Source organism: Leopardus geoffroyi, chromosome B1 (assembly GCF_018350155.1).
Source record: "Leopardus geoffroyi isolate Oge1 chromosome B1, O.geoffroyi_Oge1_pat1.0, whole genome shotgun sequence".
Lineage (NCBI taxonomy): Eukaryota > Metazoa > Chordata > Mammalia > Carnivora > Felidae > Leopardus > Leopardus geoffroyi.
In genome coordinates, this window is record NC_059327.1 from 27979545 (window position 1) to 28001677 (window position 22133).

General features: G+C 39.5%; 1 protein-coding gene and 1 pseudogene across 5 annotated transcripts in view; both read right to left on the reverse strand.

Annotated features, from left to right (window-relative positions):
• Positions 1-559: 559 nt before the first annotated feature.
• The window catches only part of GTF2E2 (general transcription factor IIE subunit 2), an 80316-nt gene continuing 58742 nt past the window's right edge, over positions 560-22133 (reverse strand). For 3 of the 5 annotated variants that reach the window (XM_045455986.1, XM_045455966.1, XM_045455976.1), the window contains 2 exons: positions 2456-2571; positions 560-1274 (listed from right to left, as the gene is read on the reverse strand). In XM_045455986.1, coding sequence (XP_045311942.1) covers positions 1158-1274; positions 2456-2571 — 233 coding nt within the window. In that variant the 3' untranslated portion in view covers positions 560-1157. Of the gene's footprint in view, positions 1275-2455; positions 2572-20286; positions 20369-22133 lie in introns of those variants that run through there. The other 2 variants (XM_045455997.1, XM_045456007.1) reach the window with 2 other exon arrangements.
• Positions 9813-11527, reverse strand: LOC123586710 (annotated as a pseudogene).

The following is a 22133-nucleotide window of genomic DNA, read 5'->3' on the forward strand; positions in this document are numbered from 1 at the left end:
AGCACTGAACCTGATTTTTATAATCCACTGCAATTTCAATTTATGATATGCGGACTGTATGGATCAACCCTAAGGACTCCCACACCATATAACAAGCAGAGGGAAGGAAACAGGTAGGTAGTCCACCACTGAAGGCTGGAACAACCAAGCAGACTTCCTATAAATTACCATAACTGTTACGAACCCACGGATTAGATAACGGCTCTCATGAGCTCGACCAGTGACAGGGAGAGGAGATAGAGGGAGCCTCCCCCCGAAAAACATCATGGTCAGATCCGATGAGGAGGAGCAGGACAGGGTAAAGGTGATGTTTAGGTTGGCCAGAAGACTCGATCCACCTTTGATGGAGATGGCATGAGCCCATGACTTGCAAAATCCAAGAAGCTAAATACTGACTTATGCCAGCTCCGCAATGACAGTGCAGGGCCTGCTTGTGATTCTCTGTCCTTCTCCCTCTGCCCCTCCCCCACTCTTACACACGCATGCGTGTTCTCTCTCAAAATAAACTTTAAAAAAGCAAATAATACTGACTTATGCTCATCAAAGAAAACATTAAAAATCACATGCAGTGTATCTTTATTGTCACATTTGCTAACAAAGGGGACACGGTGTGTTCCAATTGTGAAATCCGTGTGTTCAGCACCACAGCACAGATGACAGCGTCCGACAAGGTCCCAAACAGGCATCCTGTGGGAGTGAAAGGCCGGAGCTGCCGTCTGCCACTGCCAAGAACAGAAGGAATACAAACTGAATCCACGAACATCTTCGAGTTCCTTCTACAGTGATTTTATTATAAATATGTCCTTTCAGAACAAACAAAATTGCATTCAAGACTATCTGCAAACTTGTTCGAAAGGAAGAAAGGAAGAAAAATGGAACCAGGAACCACTTAGAAAGAGAGATAAGTAGCAAAGACACTTGCACGCCATGCTAAGCGCCTTTCCCCGGAAGTAACAGAAGGTTAACAGGGAATATCACATTAGCCCATTCAATTAAAATACGCTTGGAGTTTGGTAATTTGCTCTTGTTATGTAAACTGAACTGCTCCTCTCCTCAGTCCTAAGAAATAGAATGGGAAGACAGTCTTCAGAGCCCAGCATCAACAAGAAAGACCTTGACATGGTACTGAACTCTTTGCTCACAAATAAAACTGTTGGCTATTTGCTAGGAGCAATGTCCGAGTAGTCCTTCAGCACTCCAGCCAGATGTTCATTGTGGGTCTTAAACCGTCGCTTTTTCTGTGAAGCAGGTTTTTTCCTTCTCTGAATAGGGGCCTACAAGAAAAGTAAAATCAGATACAGATATTCAGAGCGGCAGAATGGTGAGGATTTACTAATGACACTCAAACCAGCAGCAAAGAAACCTTTTTCCTGCTCAGTGGCCCAGCCTCCCATACCAATCCCCAGCACAACGGAGCACGTGTTATGGTGCCGTGCACACCCCCATTGAGACTACCTTACCACAACTATTCTCCACACTAAGTGGATTAAAAAAGAGACAGTAAAGCTCTTTGTTTTTCATCTCTATCATTAGGTTTAAGTATATCCAATAAAAAAAGGATCTGAAATACGGCAAAATTGGGGAGTGGACAGGCACACAAAGAATTGTTAAATATTATTCTCCATTCTTTTCTGTACATTTGAAATTTAAAATCACACGATTAAAAAAACCCCACAAAGCAATGATAGGAAAAAATACCTCATAAAGTGCTGCAACCACACTAATTCACGGAGATCACTGGGCAGTAAATCCTGCCTTTTAAGGAGTCTTAAAAACTCACTGCATAAAACACACACACACAATCACAAAGAAGGCAAGCTACAAAGACTGACGGTACACCTGGGAAAGGGGAGGAGCAGAGCAGCTACAGTCTAGGGTGTTGGTGAATTATTCCCCTGACTGGGTTTGTCCTTGGACTACAGACAACTGGTTAGCTGGTACAAGGCAATTAGATCACAAGTCATCTTTCAATTACAAATCCCTCCTCTGATCAAGCTTTGAGACTAAGAGATAGTATCTGGTTCCTAAGGAATCTGAAAGTCAGCAAGGACAATTCAATGTGATCAGGGCTAAGGCAGAGCCAGGTGCCAAGACCACAGGGCTCATGGAGCAAGGGGAGGGAACACATGGGCACTAGAAAACATTCATTATGACTTACAAGCAGTCACTGCTAGCACAAGGGCTGGAGGCGTAATGAGGAAAGCTCTCACATGGCTGGGTAGCAGCACCAGGGGGCAGATGTGGGGGCACCAGAGGGCAGAGAGCACCTGTGGCCCTCAATACACCAGACATAATCGGGCTTGCATCTAAGATCACTGATTAGGACACTGAGAAAAAACTGGAAAGGAGAACTGATTACCAGTTCTTCGGAGAGAACAGAAAGCAGGCTCACAGTTCAAAGAACAGAGGATTATGTTTTCGGGTTTTTGTTTTTTTTTCCCAGGAGACTACTTACCACTTTCTTTGGTCCAGATTCCTGCATGGAAGAAATACCCTGTCGCTTCAGATATTCTTCAATTTTCTCCTCATCCATCGAATCCACGGTGACACTCCTCCAAAGTTTCTGAAACTCTGCCAACAAGATAGTAGTTATTTTACAGCAGGTATTTACAAGCTATAGCATCTGTGATAGAAAGCCAGGCCTAGATAGGATCTCCTCTGGTCTAAATTAGCACATCTAAGATTTCATTATAAAAACAAAGGAAGTGAAGGGGCCTGGGTGGCTCAGTCCGGTTAAGGACTTAATCTCAGGGTCCTGAGTTTGAGCCCCCAAGTCGGGCTCCACGCTGGGTGTGGAGCCTACTTAAAACAACAACAAAGGAAGTAAGACAAAAACACTCAAGTGCTGGACAGTGAGTAGCAGACTGGGAACACAGACTGGCCAGAATAGTAGTGTTCTATTCTTAGTCTAGTAAATGAAGGGCCATGTCATTGAGAATTCCCTGCTTTCCTGAGGAAGAGCAGTTGACACTTAGTCCAAAAATCAGTTCTCTCCAGTGAAATAATTCAAAATTCCTGATCATTCTCTGAGCTCCGTATACTCCATTTCCTTTCCCTCTCAGTAAAAACAAACAAGAAGGGAGATAGGGAACCAAAGTTTTATATGGGGATAAGGAGTTATAAAAGTTTATTAACAGAAGAAATTTTTGAAACTAAATACCTAGAGATGGGTGACTAAGAGGTCATAAAGACTTAACAGAGTTTGGGGCAGTTATTTTATAGAATGGCCCTCAATTGGGGGTTGTCTGATCTTTCTTCACGATTAAATTGAGGTAGTGCATTTTTGGCAAGAATATCACAGAAATGATGCTGTGCCCTTCTCAGTGCAAAGCGTCCATGATGTCAGTGTCTATTACTGAGGCTGAAACTGATCGCTGGTTAAGCTGGTATTGTCAGAGTTCTCCACCATGAAGCTATTATTTTTCCTTTTGTAATTAATAAGGACCTTATGGGGAAATCTACTGAGACTAAGCAAATACTCTGTTTCTCATCACAGTTTTTGCTAACTTTAGCATCCACGGACAGCTCCTGCCTACAATTATTACTTGTGGGTTTGCCTAATGGCAAATTATTTCCATCATTCCTTCCAGATGTGTAAATTAGGATTCTACTATAAGAAAGGACTATTTTTTCTCCATTTGTCCAGTTGTTTATTTGATGTAGTATGGACTCATGGATTACAATTGATTACTATCATTATTTTGTGCTGGCTTTGGTCACTGAGATCCCCTTCAAATTGTTCCTGTATCTTTTTTACTTCCCTTTTTATTCTTTGGTATTTTTGTTTGTTTTGTTGAGCACTTATTTTCAGGTACCAAAAGATGTTCCAAGCTCATCTTGTATTTCCCCAAACTTGAAATCAACCAATTCATCAAGGAGTCCTGACTGCCTTTATTGGAGAATGCTGTTTAGAAACCAAAATCTGGGGGCGGGCCTAGGTGGCTCAGTTGGTTAGGTATCTGACTCTTGATTTTGGTTCAGGTCATGTTCTCACGGTCCATGGGATCAAGCCCCATATCACACTCTGTACTCAAAGTGCAGAGCCTGCTTGGGATTCTGTGTCTCTTCCTCTCTCTCTGCCACTCCCCCACTCACGTGCACATATGCACTCTCTCTCAAAATAAACATTTTTTTTTAATCCTTAATAAAAAAAAAAACAAAAACAAAATCTGGGCACTGTTTTCTTTTTCGGTCAGGATTTTCTTCTCTTTTTTCCCTTAATAATAGCAAATGATTAGGGGATTCGGAATTTAAAGGCAGATGATGGGTTTCGGCAGAGGACCTCAAAGTATCATGAAAGTCAGGCATGCTCTAACTATAAAGGTAAATAAAACAGGAACAGATTTAGAAATCTTGTAACAAGGAAAAAAACAGGCTAGAATTTATAAACTCAGATTGGAGCTTCTGAACTGAAGAAATCCCTGTCCCACTCGAACTAAGAATGAAAACCGTGTAACAGAAAGTATGCCAGGAAAGGAAATAAGCAAACTCGTTAAAGAGGTTTTACCAAATAATGCATTCACATTTGGGCTATACCCAGACCTTCCCTGTGAAATGCAAACTCAGCAGAATTGTACAGCACACAGCCTGGGAGCCAGACAGCCTGAATGTGAATCCAGTCATTCCATTTACTACGTAACACGGGGCAAGTCACTTAACCTCTCTGCCTCAGTTTCCTGATCTGCAAACAGGGATGATAATAATACCTGTCTCACAGAGTTGTGCATATTAAATGAGCTAATGTATGTATTGCCTGCAAAGAAAAAAGCACTATCTATACCTGTTACAGTTATCATCATCCAACATCTATCATCTCTTATTTCTAGGTGCTAACACCACTAAATGAAAGTGGTATAAAATACCTAAGAAAAGGACGGGCTAACAGATATGGGATGATCTCATTTACATAAAATAGAAAAAACTAAAATTCTAAAAATTTATTTAAAGACAGAAAGTACACACATATGAAATGAATCATAAGGGTCTGGAAAAACACACACCGATGTATATCCCCAGGCAGGAACAAATAGTCTGCTTGGTGGATTTCCCCTTTTGTGCTATACTATTGTTGAAAAAAAATTTTAATATGCTGAGGTACTTACATATTACTAGTAAATTTTCTTAAATACGTCAAAACCTAAGAATAAGGAGGATTATGCTTACTATAATTAAAACACATTGCTTTTTCTTACATCCAAATTAGACCTCGGGCTCTAAGAGTACTTGAGTTAAGGTGTGCCGTTGCCATTAAAAAATGGAGCAGAGGGGTATCTGCGTAACTCAGTTGGTTGAGTGTCCGACTTCGGCTCAGGTCATGATCTCATGGTCTGTGAGTTCAAGCCCCACGTCAGGCTCTGTGCTGCCAGCCTAGAGCCTGGATCCTGCTTCAGATTCTGTGTCTCCTCCTCTCTCTCTGCCCCTCCCCTGCTCGCACTCTGTCTCCCTCTCTCTCTCAAAAATAAATACACATTAAAAAAAATTAAAATTAAAAAAAAATTTAAAAGGAACAGATTCTCATATAGCAATGTACTACATCTTCCTGCATTTTCCTTGTATATTAAGATGCTTCCTTTTTCCTCACAAGTATTATTATCCATTTTGCACCTCTAAATACAAGGACATTTCTCAATTCACCTCACCCTCTAAAGTACTAATCCTAAATTTTTGACATTATTAAATGACTTCTCTTGTGTGTGACAGAAAAATGCTTCCCCTCAAAATGTCTACATCTCAAACCCCAGAACCTGTGAATGTATTACCTTATATAGCAAAAGGGACTTTGAAGATAGGATTAAAAATTTGGACATGGGGAGATTACCCGGTATTATCTTGGTGGGCCAATGTACTCAAAGGGTCCGTATCAGGAAAAGAGAGAAGTAGGAGAGTCAGTGGAGACGTGACAGTAGAAGGAGACACCAGAAGGACTAAGGGCCGTGAGCCAAGAAATCCAGGCTCCTCTACAAGTTGGAAAAGGGGATGAAACAAATTCTCCCTGAGAATCTCCAGAAGGAAGGCAGCCTTTGCTGACCCAGTTTAGACATCAAACTTCCAGAACAGAAAGTAAATGAATAACTTTGTGTTGTTTTAAGCCACCAAATTCATGGTAATTTGTCACGGCAGCAACAGAAAACTAATATACATGGCTTTAGATTCTTCTTCTTTAAAAAGTATGATTTAAAGGGCGCATGGGTGGCTCAGTCAAAGAGTCCAACTCTTGATCTCGACTCAGGTCATGATTTCAGGGTTCGTAAGATGGAGCCCCGAATCGGATGCTGCACTGACAGCGCACAGCCTGCTTGGGATCCTCTTTCTTTCTCTCTGCCCTTCCTCCTGCTCTCACACGTGTGCATGAGTGCACGCTATCTCTCTCAAAATAAGCATTGTTTAAATTATAATTTAAGCAGATGAGGTTATACAAACAATTAATATTTCCTTCTCAGCACTCCAACAAATACTTGTTGAGAACTGTCACTAACGTGGTGTTACATGCTGGACACGTGTAAAGAATACACACGGTTTGTGTGGCAGTGCGACCGGGCAGAAAAGGCAGACTGTGGTTGGGAAGGATGAAAAAAACTTGGCAGTATTTCATGTTCTTAGTGATCCTACACAAATACAACCCTGAACAACGGCACTTTTTACTCAGGGTAAAGTGACACCAGCGCAAACAGCAAAGAAAAGAAGCCTTGAGGTAACTCTGAAAACTACTTTGCGATGGGAGAAACACCACCCTCAAAGGGAAACATACTTTTGAGTAACTACTTTTTAATCTTCCTTTTCATTAAGGTATAATTCATATAGAACCAAATTTACACGTTTTGGTGTACAGTTCCTGAAGTTTTAGCAAACATACAAGTCATGTGAACACCATCACAGAAACAATACAGAACAATTAATTCCATGAGTGCAAAAAACATCCCTGTGCTCCAAAGTCAACCCCTCTACCCACCCTAAGCCCCTGGCAACCACGATTATCTGTTCCTATAGTTTTATTTCCCAAGAATATCATAAACGTGTCATATAACTACAATAAGACGGTATGTAGCCTTTTGAATTCTGACTTCCTTCCCTAAGCATGACACTGAGATTTATCCACACTACTGGGCATGTCAATACCTTTGTTCCTTTTTGTTGCTGAGCTGTATTCCACTGCAAGCATGTACCACACTTGGAGGCAATTAAAGGACAGCTGAAGGCCATCTGAGTTATTTCCAGGTTTGGGCACTTAAGAATAGAGTTGATATTTATAAATGCATATGGATTTTGAGTGAATGTGGGTAAAAATCTAAGAGTAGGATGGCTGAGTCCCACCATAATATATATTACAATGTAGTAATAAACATTTAACTTTCCAAAGAATATCTTTGGAACCACACTACACATTATGCAAAAATTAATTCAAATCATCCAAGACCTAAATGTAAGAGTTAAAACTGTAACCCTTAGAAATAAAAACAGGGGCATACATCTTTGTGATTAGGCAGTGTTTTCTTAGGACGCCAAAAGCACAAGCAACAAAAGACAAACAGATAAACTATACTTCAACCAAATGAAAAACTTTTATACCTCAAAGGACACTATCAAGGAAGTGAAAAGACAACCCACAGAATGGAATATTCAGAAAGCATGTATCTTATTAGAGACTTGTATCCAGAATAAAGAGCTCTATAAAGAAAAAAATTTTTAAAAACCACCTAACCTTTAAAATGGACAAAGAAATTTGAATAAACATTTCTCAAAAGGAAATAGATAAATGACCACTAAGCACATGAAAAGATGCTCAACACCATTAGTCACTAGGGAAATGTAAATCAAAACCACAATAAGATACCACTCATTTCACACCAGAAAGATAGCTAAAATCAAAGTGTTGGCATGGATGTGGGGAAGCTGGAACCCCCAAACATTGGTGGTGTGAATATAAAGTGATGTGGCCAACTCTGCAAAAGCAGCCTGGCAATTCTTCAAAAAGTTAAAGAATTACCACATCCCACTCCTAGGTATAGATTTAAGAGAAATGAAAACAAGTCCACACAAAAACTTGGACACAAATGTTCACAGTAGCATTATTCATAAAAGCCAAAAAGTAGAAACAATTCAACTGTCCATCAGCGGAGGAAAGGATGAATGTGGTATATCCATACAAAGTAATTTTTTTTTTTTTTAGTTTATTTACTTTTATTTTTTATTTTTTATTTTTTTATTTATTTATTGTTTTTTCAACCTTTATTTATTTTTGGGACAGAGAGAGACAGAGCATGAACGGGGGAGGGGCAGAGAGAGAGGGAGACACAGAATCGGAAACAGGCTCCAGGCTCTGAGCCATCAGCCCAGAGCCTGACGCAGGGCTCGAACTCACGGACCGCGAGATCGTGACCTGGCTGAAGTCGGACGCTTAACCGACTGCGCCACCCAGGCGCCCCTAGTTTATTTACTTTTAAAGAGAGCGCAAGTAGGGGAGGGACAGAGAGAGAATCCCAAGCAGCCTCTGCACTGCCAGCTGTGAAGACAGACACGGGGCTCAAACCCATGAAACACAAGATCATGACTTGAGCCAAAACCAAGAGTTGGATACTCGACCGGCTGAGCTATCCAGGTGCCCCAAAGTAATACTCTTTTTTAGCATAAGCATTTAATGCTTTATATTTCCCTTTAACCACTGCGGTAGCTGCAGCCCAGAATTTTGATATTCTTTCACTTATTTCAACATTTTTTTCCGCTTTCCTTGTGATTTCCTCCTTGAACCATGAGTTATTTCAACGTGTTATTTAATGTCCAAATAGTTTGGAGAATTTCCAAATATATCCCTAATTTCCAGTATAATTCCATAATGGTCCAAGCACCTCCTTTGTATGCTTTCAGTTCTTTTAAGTTCATTAAGGTTTTGTGGCTCAGAATACCATCTGTTTTGGTGACTATCTCAAGTGCACTGGAAAGTGTATGTATGTATTCTACTGTTTATTGGATAGTCTGTTCATAAATGTCAACTAGGTCAAGTTGGTTGATAGTGTTAAGACTTTCATATCCATACTAATTTGCCATTTACTTGTTTAATTACTGAGAAGTGTTGTGGACTTCAATCTTAACTGTGAATGTCTTTCTCCTTTCAGTTTTATGTATTTGTAACTTTGGAAGCTCTGTTGTTAGGTATATATTTAGGACTTATTCTTGGAGAATTAAATCCTTAATCATTACATAATATTCCTCTTTATCCTTGGTAATTTGCTCTCAAGTCTACTTTGATTCTAGCTTTCCTTTGATTAGTATTTGTATGGCCTATCATTTTATATCCTTTTACTTTTTTCAAGGGAAAGAGAATTTTATGTGTACAAGTTTTTTGAGTTTTTTTAGTTTATTTTTGAGAGAGTGCGCACATGCGCAATTGGGGGAGAGGCAGAGAGAGAATCCCAAGCAGGCTCCACGCAGCATGGAGCCCAATGGAAGGCTCAATCTCACAACTGCAAGATTATGACCTGCGCCAAAATCAAGAGATACTTAACAAGTGAGCCACTCAGGTGCTCCACAAGTTTATTTTACTTAACATGAAGTGTTATATTAGTTTCAGGTGTACAATACAGTGATTCAACAATTCCATACATCACCTGGTAGTCATCATGACAAGTGCACCCCTTAAGCCCCATCACCTATTTAAGCCATCCCACCACCCTACCTCCCCTCTGGTAAACATCAGTTTGTTGTCAATAACTGTGTTTCTTAACTTGTCTCCCCCCTCCCCCCCCCTGCCGCCGCCCGCCCTTTGCTCATTTGTCTTGTTTCTTAAATTCCACAAGTGAAATCATACGGTATTGTCTTCCTTTTACTTATTTAGCTTAGCATTATACTCTCCAGCTCCATCCATGTTGTTAAAAAGATTTCATTCTTTTTTATGGCTGAATAATATTGCATATTGCGTGTGTGACACACACATAAGTATATTACATCTTTGGGCGGGGGAGGGGGGGAGGGGGACAGTTCAAGGTTTTGTTTATTTGAGTAGTCTGTAGCCATTGTAGCCATCATCATGTTTGATCCTGAAAGCAGGGAGAGAAAATTTTTGGACACATTTTGGAGTCTGAGACACTAAGGCCAAAGTGGGCTCCTGGCAGGGTCATGGTCACAGCCAGTAGAGAAGACAGCTCTGAAGCTGTGTGAGGCTGTGTCCCAGGCAACAGCAAGCCATAAGCCTGCCCTAGAGAGTCATATGCACAGAAATGTGTACCGGCCTGGGTAGGGACATGGCAGACCCCTCCCACCCCACCTGGCCTGCACCCTCTTAAGCTATGCCTTTCCCAGTCTCCTTGAGAGCCCACCACCCAACAGCAGTCGAGATGGTGGCTCCCTGTGCACATTCACACAAACACACCTACCCTCCATGCGTACAGCTCCAGGACAGGCAGCCCAGGCAGAGGCACACAGCTTCCTTCATGAGCACACAATACACCCACACTCAAGCTCCATATGAAGCTCAGGTCCAAGCAGAAGCACCTGCAGCCTTGCCCATCACAGGCACAGTGGCAGGGGGTGATCCCTGGGTAGGCAATTAGGGTGGCCATACCCAGTGTCACAGCCTCACCAGTTGGCCTTTGACTCCTTGATGTCATTCACAAGGTTCTGGGCCAGGAAGATACCAGAGATCTGGAGGAGGGCAATGCCCACAAAGACCCTAGCAACAATGATCAGGTTGTCCTGCAGCCACTTCTCAAACTGGCCCATGCAGCCCTTGGTGTGGATGGAGTCCTGTTGCTCCAGCCCTAGTTTGAGCCAGCAATCATAGTCACACTGGGTGTTGAGGACATCTACTGGGTCCCTGACAAAGCAGAAGGGTACCCCACAGTGCTCCTGGCACAGGTTCAAGTTGGGGCAGTTGAAATAGATACTGAGGTTCCAACCATTAGGCCCTCAGGCTTCGCAGCAAAACCAATATTCCTGAACAAAGTCAATGAGGTTCTGGAGGTCAATGTCATCCTGACAATCCTTGACATTATTGTTGATGGAAGAAATTGAACTGGTCTTAAATCCAGTCATTGAATATGAAGGCTCGGATCCTTTTTGCAGCTCCAGGAAGAAGACAAGGCTGGGAAACTTGAGGGGTTAAGTGTTCTCCCAGAGAGCCCCAATGCAGCCAGCAAAGTCCAGTGCCAACACGACACCTCCAACCACTACAAACAGCCACATGGGGTGGAGGACTTCCCAGGTCTGTCAACATGGAGATTGTGGAAAGAACTCCCTTCTCACCCCAGGCCCATAAGCCAATGGCCAGGAACAGAGATCCCAGCACCCAAAAGACAGTGCTGAAGCCAAATAGGAAATATTTTCTGCAGTAATCAACTTTGGGTTCCTGGAAGTGCTGGTGCTTGCCCAGCATGGTCAGCTGGCCCAGAAACTGGAGCTGTGGCCAGGCTAGCCGTCCACAGGCCACCCTGGGCTAGAGCAGCCTGGGTTATACCACATCTTCTTTATCCATTCATCTATCAACAGACACTTGGGATGCTTCCATATCTTGGCTGTTGTAAATAATGCTACTATAAACATAGGGGTGTAGGGGCGCCTGGGTGGCACAGTCGGTTAAGCGCCCGACTTCAGCCAGGTCACGATCTCGCGGTCCGTGAGTTCGAGCCCCGCGTCAGGCTCTGGGCTGATGGCTCAGAGCCTGGAGCCTGTTTCCGATTCTGTGTCTCCCTCTCTCTCTGCCCCTCCCCCGTTCATGCTCTGTCTCTCTCTGTCCCAAAAATAAATAAACGTTGAAAAAAAAAATTTTTTTTTTTAAAAAATAAAAAAAAAAAATAAACATAGGGGTGCAGATTTCCCTTTGAGTTAGTGTTCTTGTACTCTGGGTAAACACCCACTAGTGCAACTGAATGGTAGGACAGTTCTAACTTTCTTTTACTTTTATTTTTTAAAATTTACATCCAAATTAGCATATAGTACAACAATGATTTCAGGAGTAGATTCCTTAGTGCCCCTTACCCATTTAGCTCATTCCCCCTCCCACAACCCCTTCAGTAACCCTCAGTTTGTTCTCCATATTTATGCATCTCTTCTGTTTTGTCCCCCTCCCTGTTTTTATATTATTTTTCCCTTCCCTCCTGTTCATCTGTTTTGTCTCTTAAAGTCCTCATATGAGTGAAGTCCTATGATTTCTTTCTCTAATTTCACTGAGCAGAATACCCTCCAGTTCCATCCACATAGTTGCAAATGGCAAGATTTCATTCTGTTTGATTGCCAAGTAATACTCCATTGTATATATACACCACTTCTTCTTTATCCATTCATCCATCGATGGACATTTAGGCTCTTTCCATACTTTGGCTATTATCGATAGTGCTGCTATAAACATGGGGGTGCTGGTGTCCCTTCGAAAGAGCACACCTGTATCCCTTGGATAAATACCTAGTAGTGCAATTGCTGGGTCGTAGGGTAGTTCTATTTTTAGCTTTTTGAGGAACCTCCATATTGTTTTCCAGAGTGGCTGCACCAGCTTGCATTCCCACCAGCAGTGAAAAGATACCCTCTTTCTCTGCATCCTCGCCAACATCTGTCCTTGCCTGAGTTGTTCATTTTAGCCATTCTGACAGGTGTGAGGTGGTATCTCATTGTGGTTTTGATTTGTATTTCCCTGATGATGAGTGCTGTTGAGCATTTTTTCATGTGTCTGTTTGCCATCTGGATGTCTTCTTTGGAGAAGTATCTATTCGTGTCTTTTGCCCACTTCTTCACTGGGTTATTTGTTATTTGGGTGTTGAGTTTGATAAGTTCTTTATAGATTTTGGATAGTAACCCTTTATCTAATATGTCATTTGCAAATCTTCTCCCATTCTGTTGGCTGCCTTTTAGTTTTGATGATTGTTTCCTTCACTGTGCAGCTTTTTATTTTGATGAGGTCCCAGTAGTTTATTTTTGCTTTTGCTTCCCTTGCCTCAGGAGACATGTTAAGAAGTTGCTGCGGCCAAGATCAAAGAGGTTTTTGCCTGCTTTCTCCTCAAGGATTTTGATGGCTTCCTGTCTCACATTTAGGTCTTTCATCCGTTTTGAGTTTATTTTTGTGTACAGTGTAAGAAAGTGGCCCAGGTTCATTCTTCTGCATGCCGCTGTCCAGTTTTCCCAGCACCACTTACTGAAGAGACTGTCTTTATTCCATTGGATACTCTTTCCTGCTTTGTCAAAGATGAGTTGGCCATACGTTTGTGGGTCCATTTCTGGGTTCTCTATTCTGTTCCATTGATCTGTCTGTTCTTGTGCCAGTACCACTGTCTTGATGATTACAGCTTTGTAGTATAGCTTGAAGTCCGGGATTGTGATGCCTCCTGCTTTGGTTTTCTTTTTCAAGATTGCTTTGGCTATTTGGGGTCTTTTCTGATTTCTATTTTTAACTTTCTGAGGAACAACCATACTGTTTTCCACAGTGGCTGCACCAGTACATCTTTTTACTTTTAACCCATGTCTTCATATTTAAAGTGAGTTTCTTATAGACAGCATATACCAAGGTCTTGCTTTTGTATCTAATCTCAAAATCTGTCTTAATTATCATCTGTAGACAATTTACATCTGCCTTAATTATTATGTTTGAACAGTTTAACAGTGAAAAGTATGTTAGATGATTTTGGATGTTTAAACAGATGAAAATCTGTCTTATTTCGTATATTTACATGATTTACATTTAACATAATTATTAATATGGTTGGAATAAAATCTATCACCTTACTGTTTCTATTTGTTCCGTGTACTCCTTGTTTTTTCCTTGTTTCTGTGTTCATGTAGATTAACTGAATGTATTTTTTCTGATTACATTTTATATCTGCTATTAGCACCTTATTTATGCATTTTTTTTATTGAGTACTTAACTGACACTTAAAACTGTATTAAGTTTAGGTATAGAACACAATGATTTGATATGTGCAAAATGACTGCCACAGTAATTAAACACCCATCACCACACAATTTTTTCCCTTGTGATGACAACTTTTAAGATCTACTCTCCTAACTTTCAAATGTACAATACAGTATTTTTAACTGTGGTTACTTATTTTTTGAAAACAATGGTTTTAGTGGTTGTCCTAAGATTTATAATACATGTCTAATTAATCCCAGTGTAGCTGCAAGTAAATTATACCAGTTCACATGTAATGTAAAGATGTTATAATAGTCTTCCCTCTACTTTGAGCTGTCATAACCTTTACTTTTATATTTGCTGTAAACATAAAATGGATTTCTATTACTTTTGCTTTATAGTCAGCTATCTTTCAAAGCAATTACTAAAATATTTTTAATTTTTTTTAAATGTTTATTTTTGAGAGAAAGAGAGCACAAGCAGGGGAGAGGCACAGAGAGAGGGAGACACAGAATCCAAAGTAGGCTCCAGGCTCTGAGCTGTCCACACAGAGCCTAACGCAGGGCTTGAACTCATGAACTGTGAGATTGTGACCTGAGCTGCAGTTGAATGCTTAACTGACTGAGCCACCCAGGCACCCCAAGAATGAATTTTTATTAGACATTTTTAAATGTAATTTAAAAATAATTTCCTTACCAGAAATCATTATTATATGTTAATGCAGGTCTAATGACAATGACTTATCTCAGTTTCTGTGATACTGACAGAATATTACTCTGAAAGACCAGTTCTCCTTCATTTTTAAAAGACCGTTTTTGGAGTGCCTGGGGGGCTCAGTCGGTTAAGCGTCAGACTTTGGGTCAGGTCATGATCTCACAGCTTGTGAGTTCAAGCCCTGTGTCAGGCTCTGTGCTGACAGCTCAGAGCCTGGAGCTAGCTTCAGACTCTGTGTCTCCTTCTCTCTCTGCTCCCCCACCCCCCCACACACCCCCGCTTGCACTCTTGACACACTCTCTCTCAAAAATAAAACATTTTTAAACAAACAAACAAATAAATAAATAAATACATGGACAGACTTTCTGCTGGGTACAGAATTCTAGGTTGAAATTTTTTTCCCTTTTGATTCTTTAGAGATGTGATTGCATTGTCTTCGGGTTTCCATAGATTCAAATGACAATTCTTTCTGGGGCGCCTGGGTGGCTCAGTCAGTTAAGCGGCTGACTTCGGCTCAGGTCACGATCTCACAGACTGTGAGTTCAAGCCCCGCATCGGGCTCTGTGCTGACAGCTCAGAGCCTGGAGCCTGTTTCAGATTCTGTGTCTCCCTCTTTCTGACCCTCCCTCGTTCATGCTGTCTCTGTCTCAAAAATAAATAAACGTTAAAAAATTAAAAAAAAAAAAAAAAAAAACAAAACCTAATAACAAATGACAATTCTTTCTTCTGTAAAGAGCTTCCTCCTCTAACTCCCATCAGTATTTTGTCATCATCTTCAACTTTCAGCAGTTTGAATATAAATGTCTGGCTGTTTTTCTGTCATTTGTTTTGGGGGATTATCTTGCCTTAAATTCTCTGAGCTTCTTCAATCTTTGGTGTCTATCATTAGTTTTTCAAAATCTTTGGCCATTATTTCTTTTGTCCTATTTTCCTTCTGAGATTTAAATTACATATTCAGACCACTTGATATTATCTCATAGCTAATGGGTGTTCTATTTTTTCAGTTTTCTGTTTGTATTTTAGTTTAGATAATTCATATGGGTCTATGTTCAAGTTTACAGATTCTTCCTTTGGTTATGCCAAATTTACTGATGAGTTCTTTGGTCTGTTACTGTGTTTTTCACTTCTAAACTTTTCATTTGATTTTCTTATCATGCCTCTGAAATATCCTACTTCATCTTTTTTTTTATTTTTTTTTTAACGTTTATTCATTTTTGAGAGATGGAGAGAGACAGAGCATGAGTGGGGAAGGGGCAGAGAAAGGGGGAGACACAGAATCCGAAGCAGGCTCCAGGCACTCAGCTGTCAGCACAGAGCCTGACACGGGGCTCAAACCCATGGACTGTGAGATCATGACCTGAGCCAAAGTCGGACACATAACCGACCCAGGCGCCCCAATATCCTACCTGACCGTACACATTGCCTGCCTTTTCAAAACCAGAGGCCTTAACATATAAATCATAGTTATCTTAAATTCCATGTCTAACAATTCCCAGTACTTGTGTCCTAAGAAGTTTAATTCCCTGTCTCAATACTGTATTCCTCTCCTTGTTTTTATATATATATGTGTGTATATATATACATATATATGTTGTGTGTATATGTATATATGTTGTATATATATATGTTGTGTGTGTGTGCATATATATATATATATATATATATATATATGTATGTATGTAATGAAAACAGGGTATCTTCTGTAGGAAATCTGAGACTGAGACAACTAGTTTTTGTGTCTGGATAGGACCGTGACCTTGCTTCTGCTAGGCCTTTAATGCATCAAGGTAGAGTCATTCTATTGTCAGAACATGAGCTTGGTTTGGAATCTGTTGCTGCTATAGATACCCATAACGCACCACAGGCTTCAAATTGCTCTAGGCACACCTTGTGTTTAGGGTAGAGGCTTGTTTGCCAAAGTTTTTCTCAGCGTCTACTCAATCTGCAGTTCTAGGTCTTCTGTTTAGGCTGTATCTCATTATGGTCTGTCTGCCTCCAAGCTCTTGCAACTCTCACAGAATTCCACTGTTATCCATTACTCTACATCTCTTAGCTTGGTACAGGGTGGTAGCTCTCTGAAATTCTGAAAGCCTTGGTCGTAGCCAAGTACTATGTTCTAGGTAGCTGGCCTGTGGCCTTCTCAGTGTTCCTGCCCATCCCTCTCTGCTAAAGTTCTGGGCCCAGGACATATTCCTGCCCCTTCCTTAGGGGTGGAAGGTTTTCTTTCTGCTCTATTCAAACCACAGTTTAAGGTTTTGGTCACACAGTAGAGAGGCAGGAAGGACTAAGACAGGGCTTCATGTCTTTCCTGAAGCATCTACGGTTCCCCCCCCCCCCCCCTCCCAGGCTCAATCATTCCTGTTAGCATCTGGTGAAGTCTGTGGAAAAGAGCCTGCAAGTAGCTGTGAATTCCCATGTGTTCACGGCCCCCAAGGATTCTACATCTTCCCACCAGTCCAATTTAAGCCAGCAGCAATTCATCAAAATGTTTAACTGAATTCTTCTGATTGGTGTTCATTCTGTATCTGTCTCAGGTAAACAAGTGTTTGCATCCCTTCTTTTCTTGGAGGTGCCCATCTTTCCTTAGATTTCAGGTTAAGTGGTTGCCCTGGAACCTCAGCTCTCTGATGGATTCAGGTATAAATCTGCAGTTGTCTAGGGCTTATTATTGTTGCTATAGGGGTGGAACAGTGCTTTGACCAGCTTTCTCCATTTTAAGTGGAAGCCAGAAGTCCCCAACTATCCACTTTTTCTGCAATGAACAATGTGATTAATGCAACTAGCTGTGCTCGCTACAGGATTATGTGAGAGAAAACAGCTTCAGGTCAGACTTCCAAGTCAGCAATAAAAACATCACTCTAATTCCAAGAAAGCACACAATACTGTTTTAAAATCTATACCAAACCAGAATTTTATATGTCTAATTTACCACAACTGCTGAAGGAAGTATGCCACCCACAAAGTAGTTCAGACGTTTTAACCCATAACTTGTTAAATTCTAGCTACCAATGTGTAAAAATTGTATTCATTTAGAGTATTACAGAATATAAATGCATAACAATTAAACTGTATACTTTTCTCTTGTAGAAGAAAAAAAGATAAAGAGAATAAAAGTGTAGATGAGAAAAACCTCTTTTACTCAATGGTAAATTTCAGTCAATTCACTTTTTACCAAGCATCTATGTTACCAGCATTGTAAAGGTTCAGTTCTTTGAAAGACAAACTACTGTGATGTTCTACCTTGATTTGTACAGAGCTCATATACTTCAGGCCTCTTCAGACACAATTACACAGGTAATAATACCTATGAAAAGGAACAGCAATGGTCTAGAAAGCTAATATATATATTAATGTACCACCAAAAAGAATATACAATATAAATTTTAATGGCACAATGGAATTGAAAGTACATTAAAACAAAATTTAACTACTTTCTTTTGCTAGAAAAGTGATGCTTGAGCTATTTTCAGAGGAAAATCCCTGAATAAAAAAACTCTTCAATGTCTTTGTTATTTTTCAATAAAACATTTCTACATTAATCCCTGCCTTTCCTTAGCTTAGTGCTGTTGCAGTATTTAAGTATTACATGTACTATATAAATGTATCACAGCTGCACAAATACTTAAGATGAACACTGGAAAGCAGGGCCAAATTTTAGAGGCAGGATTCCACAGGATCCGAAATTTAATTACATTTTAATGTATGGGGGGACAGAAAATGTATAGTTGACAGAGGTACAAAGAGAAATAATCTTGTTTTTCTTAATTTTATAAAGTCATTGCAAGAAAAATACATTCAAGATAATCTTTATTTTCTATGAGCCTGGCAAAGACAACTAAAAACATCTGGTACTGTTGAGGGTAAAGAAATGGATACTTTTCCATATACTGCTGTGGAGGGGTAATTTGGTCCCAAAATATTGGTGCAAACTTTACAAAAGGCATTAGGCAAAGTATTGAAAATTTTTTAGGGGTGCCTGGGTGGCTCAGTCAGTTGAGTGTCTGACTTTGGCTCAGGTCATGACCTCACAGTTGGTGGGTTAGAGTTCTGCATCAGGCTCTGTGCTGTCAGCCTGGAGCCTAGCGCCTGCTTTGGATTCTGCATCTCTCTCTCTCTCTCTCTCTCTCTCTCTCTCTCTCTCTCTCTCTCTCTCTCTCTTAAAAATAAACATTAAAAAAAATTTTTTTAAGGAAAAGAAAATTTTTTAAATATGCCTTACCTTCTGATCTCACAATTCTATTTCAAGAAAACTACAATATGGAAATAATGAGGCAAGTGCACATATATTTATGTGTAAGTATTAAACACTATTTATAATAGCATATAGGAAAACAAAAATTAAATTTCCATCTGTGGAGCATCAGAAAAACTGTTTTAAAGCACATCCATAAAATGGAATACCATATAGCCATTAAAAAATAATGAACTAAATAAAACAGCACCAGAGCTCTAAGAGTTTCTGAGAGAAGTCCTATATTGGAAGGATAAAGTTTAAATTGTTTAAGCTTCCAGGTAGGAAAGAAAATAGCAGCAATGAAAGAAAAATCAGCGTTGTCACTGGACTTGTCACCAGGAACACCAATTAACGTTATGTTTCCGCAAAAGATCAGCACAAATGTGGCTTCAGACTGCTAAACCGGCTCTGGCTCTCTGCTATGTAACAAAACACAAAATTACAGATCCACTTAGTCAATCAGCCAGAGAGCTAAGGAAATGTGAATAAATAATCAGGTAAGATTTAAACACCTAATATTTTGGTACTATTTGGTATTTCTAATTCTACTAATAATAGCTAATATTACTGTTACTACTATTCTTACTATGCGCCAGGCTCTGTTCCAAGCTCTAAGAACTTTCATATTAACTCATTTAATTCTCATAAGGACAAGACAGATACCGTTACTCCTATTTTATAGATAAGGAATCTCAGAAGTATCTTGTCTAAGCAAACAAGGAGCAAAGCTAAGATATAAACCAACAGTTAACTACTCAAACCATCCTCTTAACCACTGCATTTATACTGCCTCTAAATGAATACAATTCTGATATAAGGAAACGCTTTTGTGAAATAAGACATATACCTAACTTCTGCTACGCTGTGTTCACTTACCTATTTGATTTTTTTAAATTACTACAAATAAACTCTCTCCTTACTTGTTTGCTACATCTCATTTTAGGACATTTGCTTCTATTTACAGATAAAATGAAGGGTAATCTTAAGCATGACTGAAAGCGTCATCATTCAAGATTTCATCTCTAGCTATGACTGCCACCTACTGGGCTAAAATAAAAATCTTCATCAATACAATCAGGACAAACCATTTTGAGTAAAATATGAAAAAAGGGCAAGGAAAATAAATATTACGATATGCATCAATTTTCGGGGGGCCTTCTCTGTTTATACCATTAGCAAAGACTCAGTTTTTTTTTTTAATTAGTGATTTATGCCATACTGACAATTTCAACTAAAAGAACACTGTCCCACCTCTGAAGTTCCTGTGGATGATATTCCCCCAGGGTCTCTACACCACTGTATGAACATCACAATGACAGTATGCAAGAGCTACTATACGAGTTCCTATGTCAATCTTCCCTCTGTCTTAGGTGAGCTCACGAACAGAAACCTTATTCACTTGGACATCCGTTGTATCAGTGAATGTGCTGAATCAAAAAATTCATGAAAAGAAGCTTGAAGACAACGTATCTTAATTAACTGTTGTCTATTTTATAAACATAAATCGTACCTTCAACAGAATTCTCAACCCAAGTAGTTTTGCCTCCTGGGGGAACATTTGGTAATATCTGGGTACATTTTTAGTCGCCGCGCTGTAAGGAAAGGTATGGCAGTGACATCTAAAAGCAGCCAGGGATTCTACAAAACATCTACAATACAGAATAACAGTCCTAACACCAAAAAAAAAAAGATCACCCAGCTCCAAATATCAATACTGCCATTGTTGAAAAACCTTTCTTCCTCCAGCCTCCTTCTTTGAAAGTATAAAGATTAATGAAAAACATCAGTTTATGATAACAAACTGAGCCTACAACCAAATTCTATATACATATATAAAGTACTTTTTATAGTGGTTTAATATACACGATTTCCTAGCAACATAAAGATATATTATACAGAGAATATAGTATGATTAACCTTTGCAAGTCACAGAAAAACTTCACTTCGTATTTTGCAGACCTTTGCCAAGAGTTCTTTACTGCTTAAGGAAAACACTGATCATGGTATATAGGTTGCTATTGCATCATGACACTTGTACTGGTCCATCTGTAGCCATCGCATCCCATAGTGACTCTACACATAAAGGTCAACAACTATATTATTTATATTCTTTTTATATTCTAATATGTGCTTGAACAGATTAAATATTAACAATATTGAAATAAATTTTTTGTAAAATATAAATCAATTCCTTTTATTTCTCCTTTCTGTTACAGTTAGGGTATTATAGTTTTTTGTTTTGTTTTGTTTTTTAAAGAAGCTCTATGCCCAATGTGGGGCTCACAACCCTGAGGTTAAGAGTCACATGCTCTACTGACTGAGCCAGCCAGGCGTCCCACTATTATACTGACTTCTAAGAAATTATGTCTAAAAGTAGGTTGTATCATCTTGAAATTTCATTTTATAAGAGCAAAGAAGATGTTACAAAGTATTTGTTACTCAAGGCCCACTGAATCTGATGAATAAAGGATTAAAAACCACTAGTCTGTGAAAAAAATCAAAGTCTTTACTACAACCTTTGCCTTCACTATTCTCTGCTTGAGCCCCACTTCCCCCACAACAGCACACACATGGGCACCATTCCGGTACTTTGCAAGGCTGGCTCCACCTCATTCCATGGCTCCTCCATCCATGGCGGTCTTCTCTGAGCTCTATCCCCCATGCCTTTACTGGCTTGCACATACTACATTTGTCTCTTTCCTAGAATTTGATAGAATCTGTAATCATTTTTATTTTTTGTATTGTCTACTTTATCCTTTAGAATATAAACTCCACAAAGGCAGAGAATGGTCTACCTTGTTCACTACTGTATCCCTATATTTAACAAAATGACTGGGGCATATAATAGGACATCAGTAAATATTTGTTGAATAAATGAATTCATGAATACACTATAATAGACCATTACCAAAATCTCAAAAAGTGTCAATTAGAAAATAAAAACAAAAGAACGAAGTTGATAAAATGATACCAATAAGTTTAAGCAAATTACTTAGAGATATAAAGAGAATCACTTTATATACACAAAAGAGCCCCCCCCAAATTATATAATTTCCAAACAAATAATGGGGCGAATATATCACGTATTAAAGATAATAAATACAAAATGACATTTCAAAAGGTTAAAACCGACTGTATGTCAACTACAAAGGAAATATATACACAAAAGACAGGGTACAAAAAAATGGGCAAAAATATATCAGTCAAAAAAAAGGGCAAGGGATTAAAAGAATAATGAGATAAAGTCAGACTTTAAAGTAAAAAAAATATGAACTACAACCAAGAGGGGATGCTTTATAATGTTTATGGATACAGTCCTTAAACTAGGATTGTCAAGAATGTTTATAAGCTAAAAAC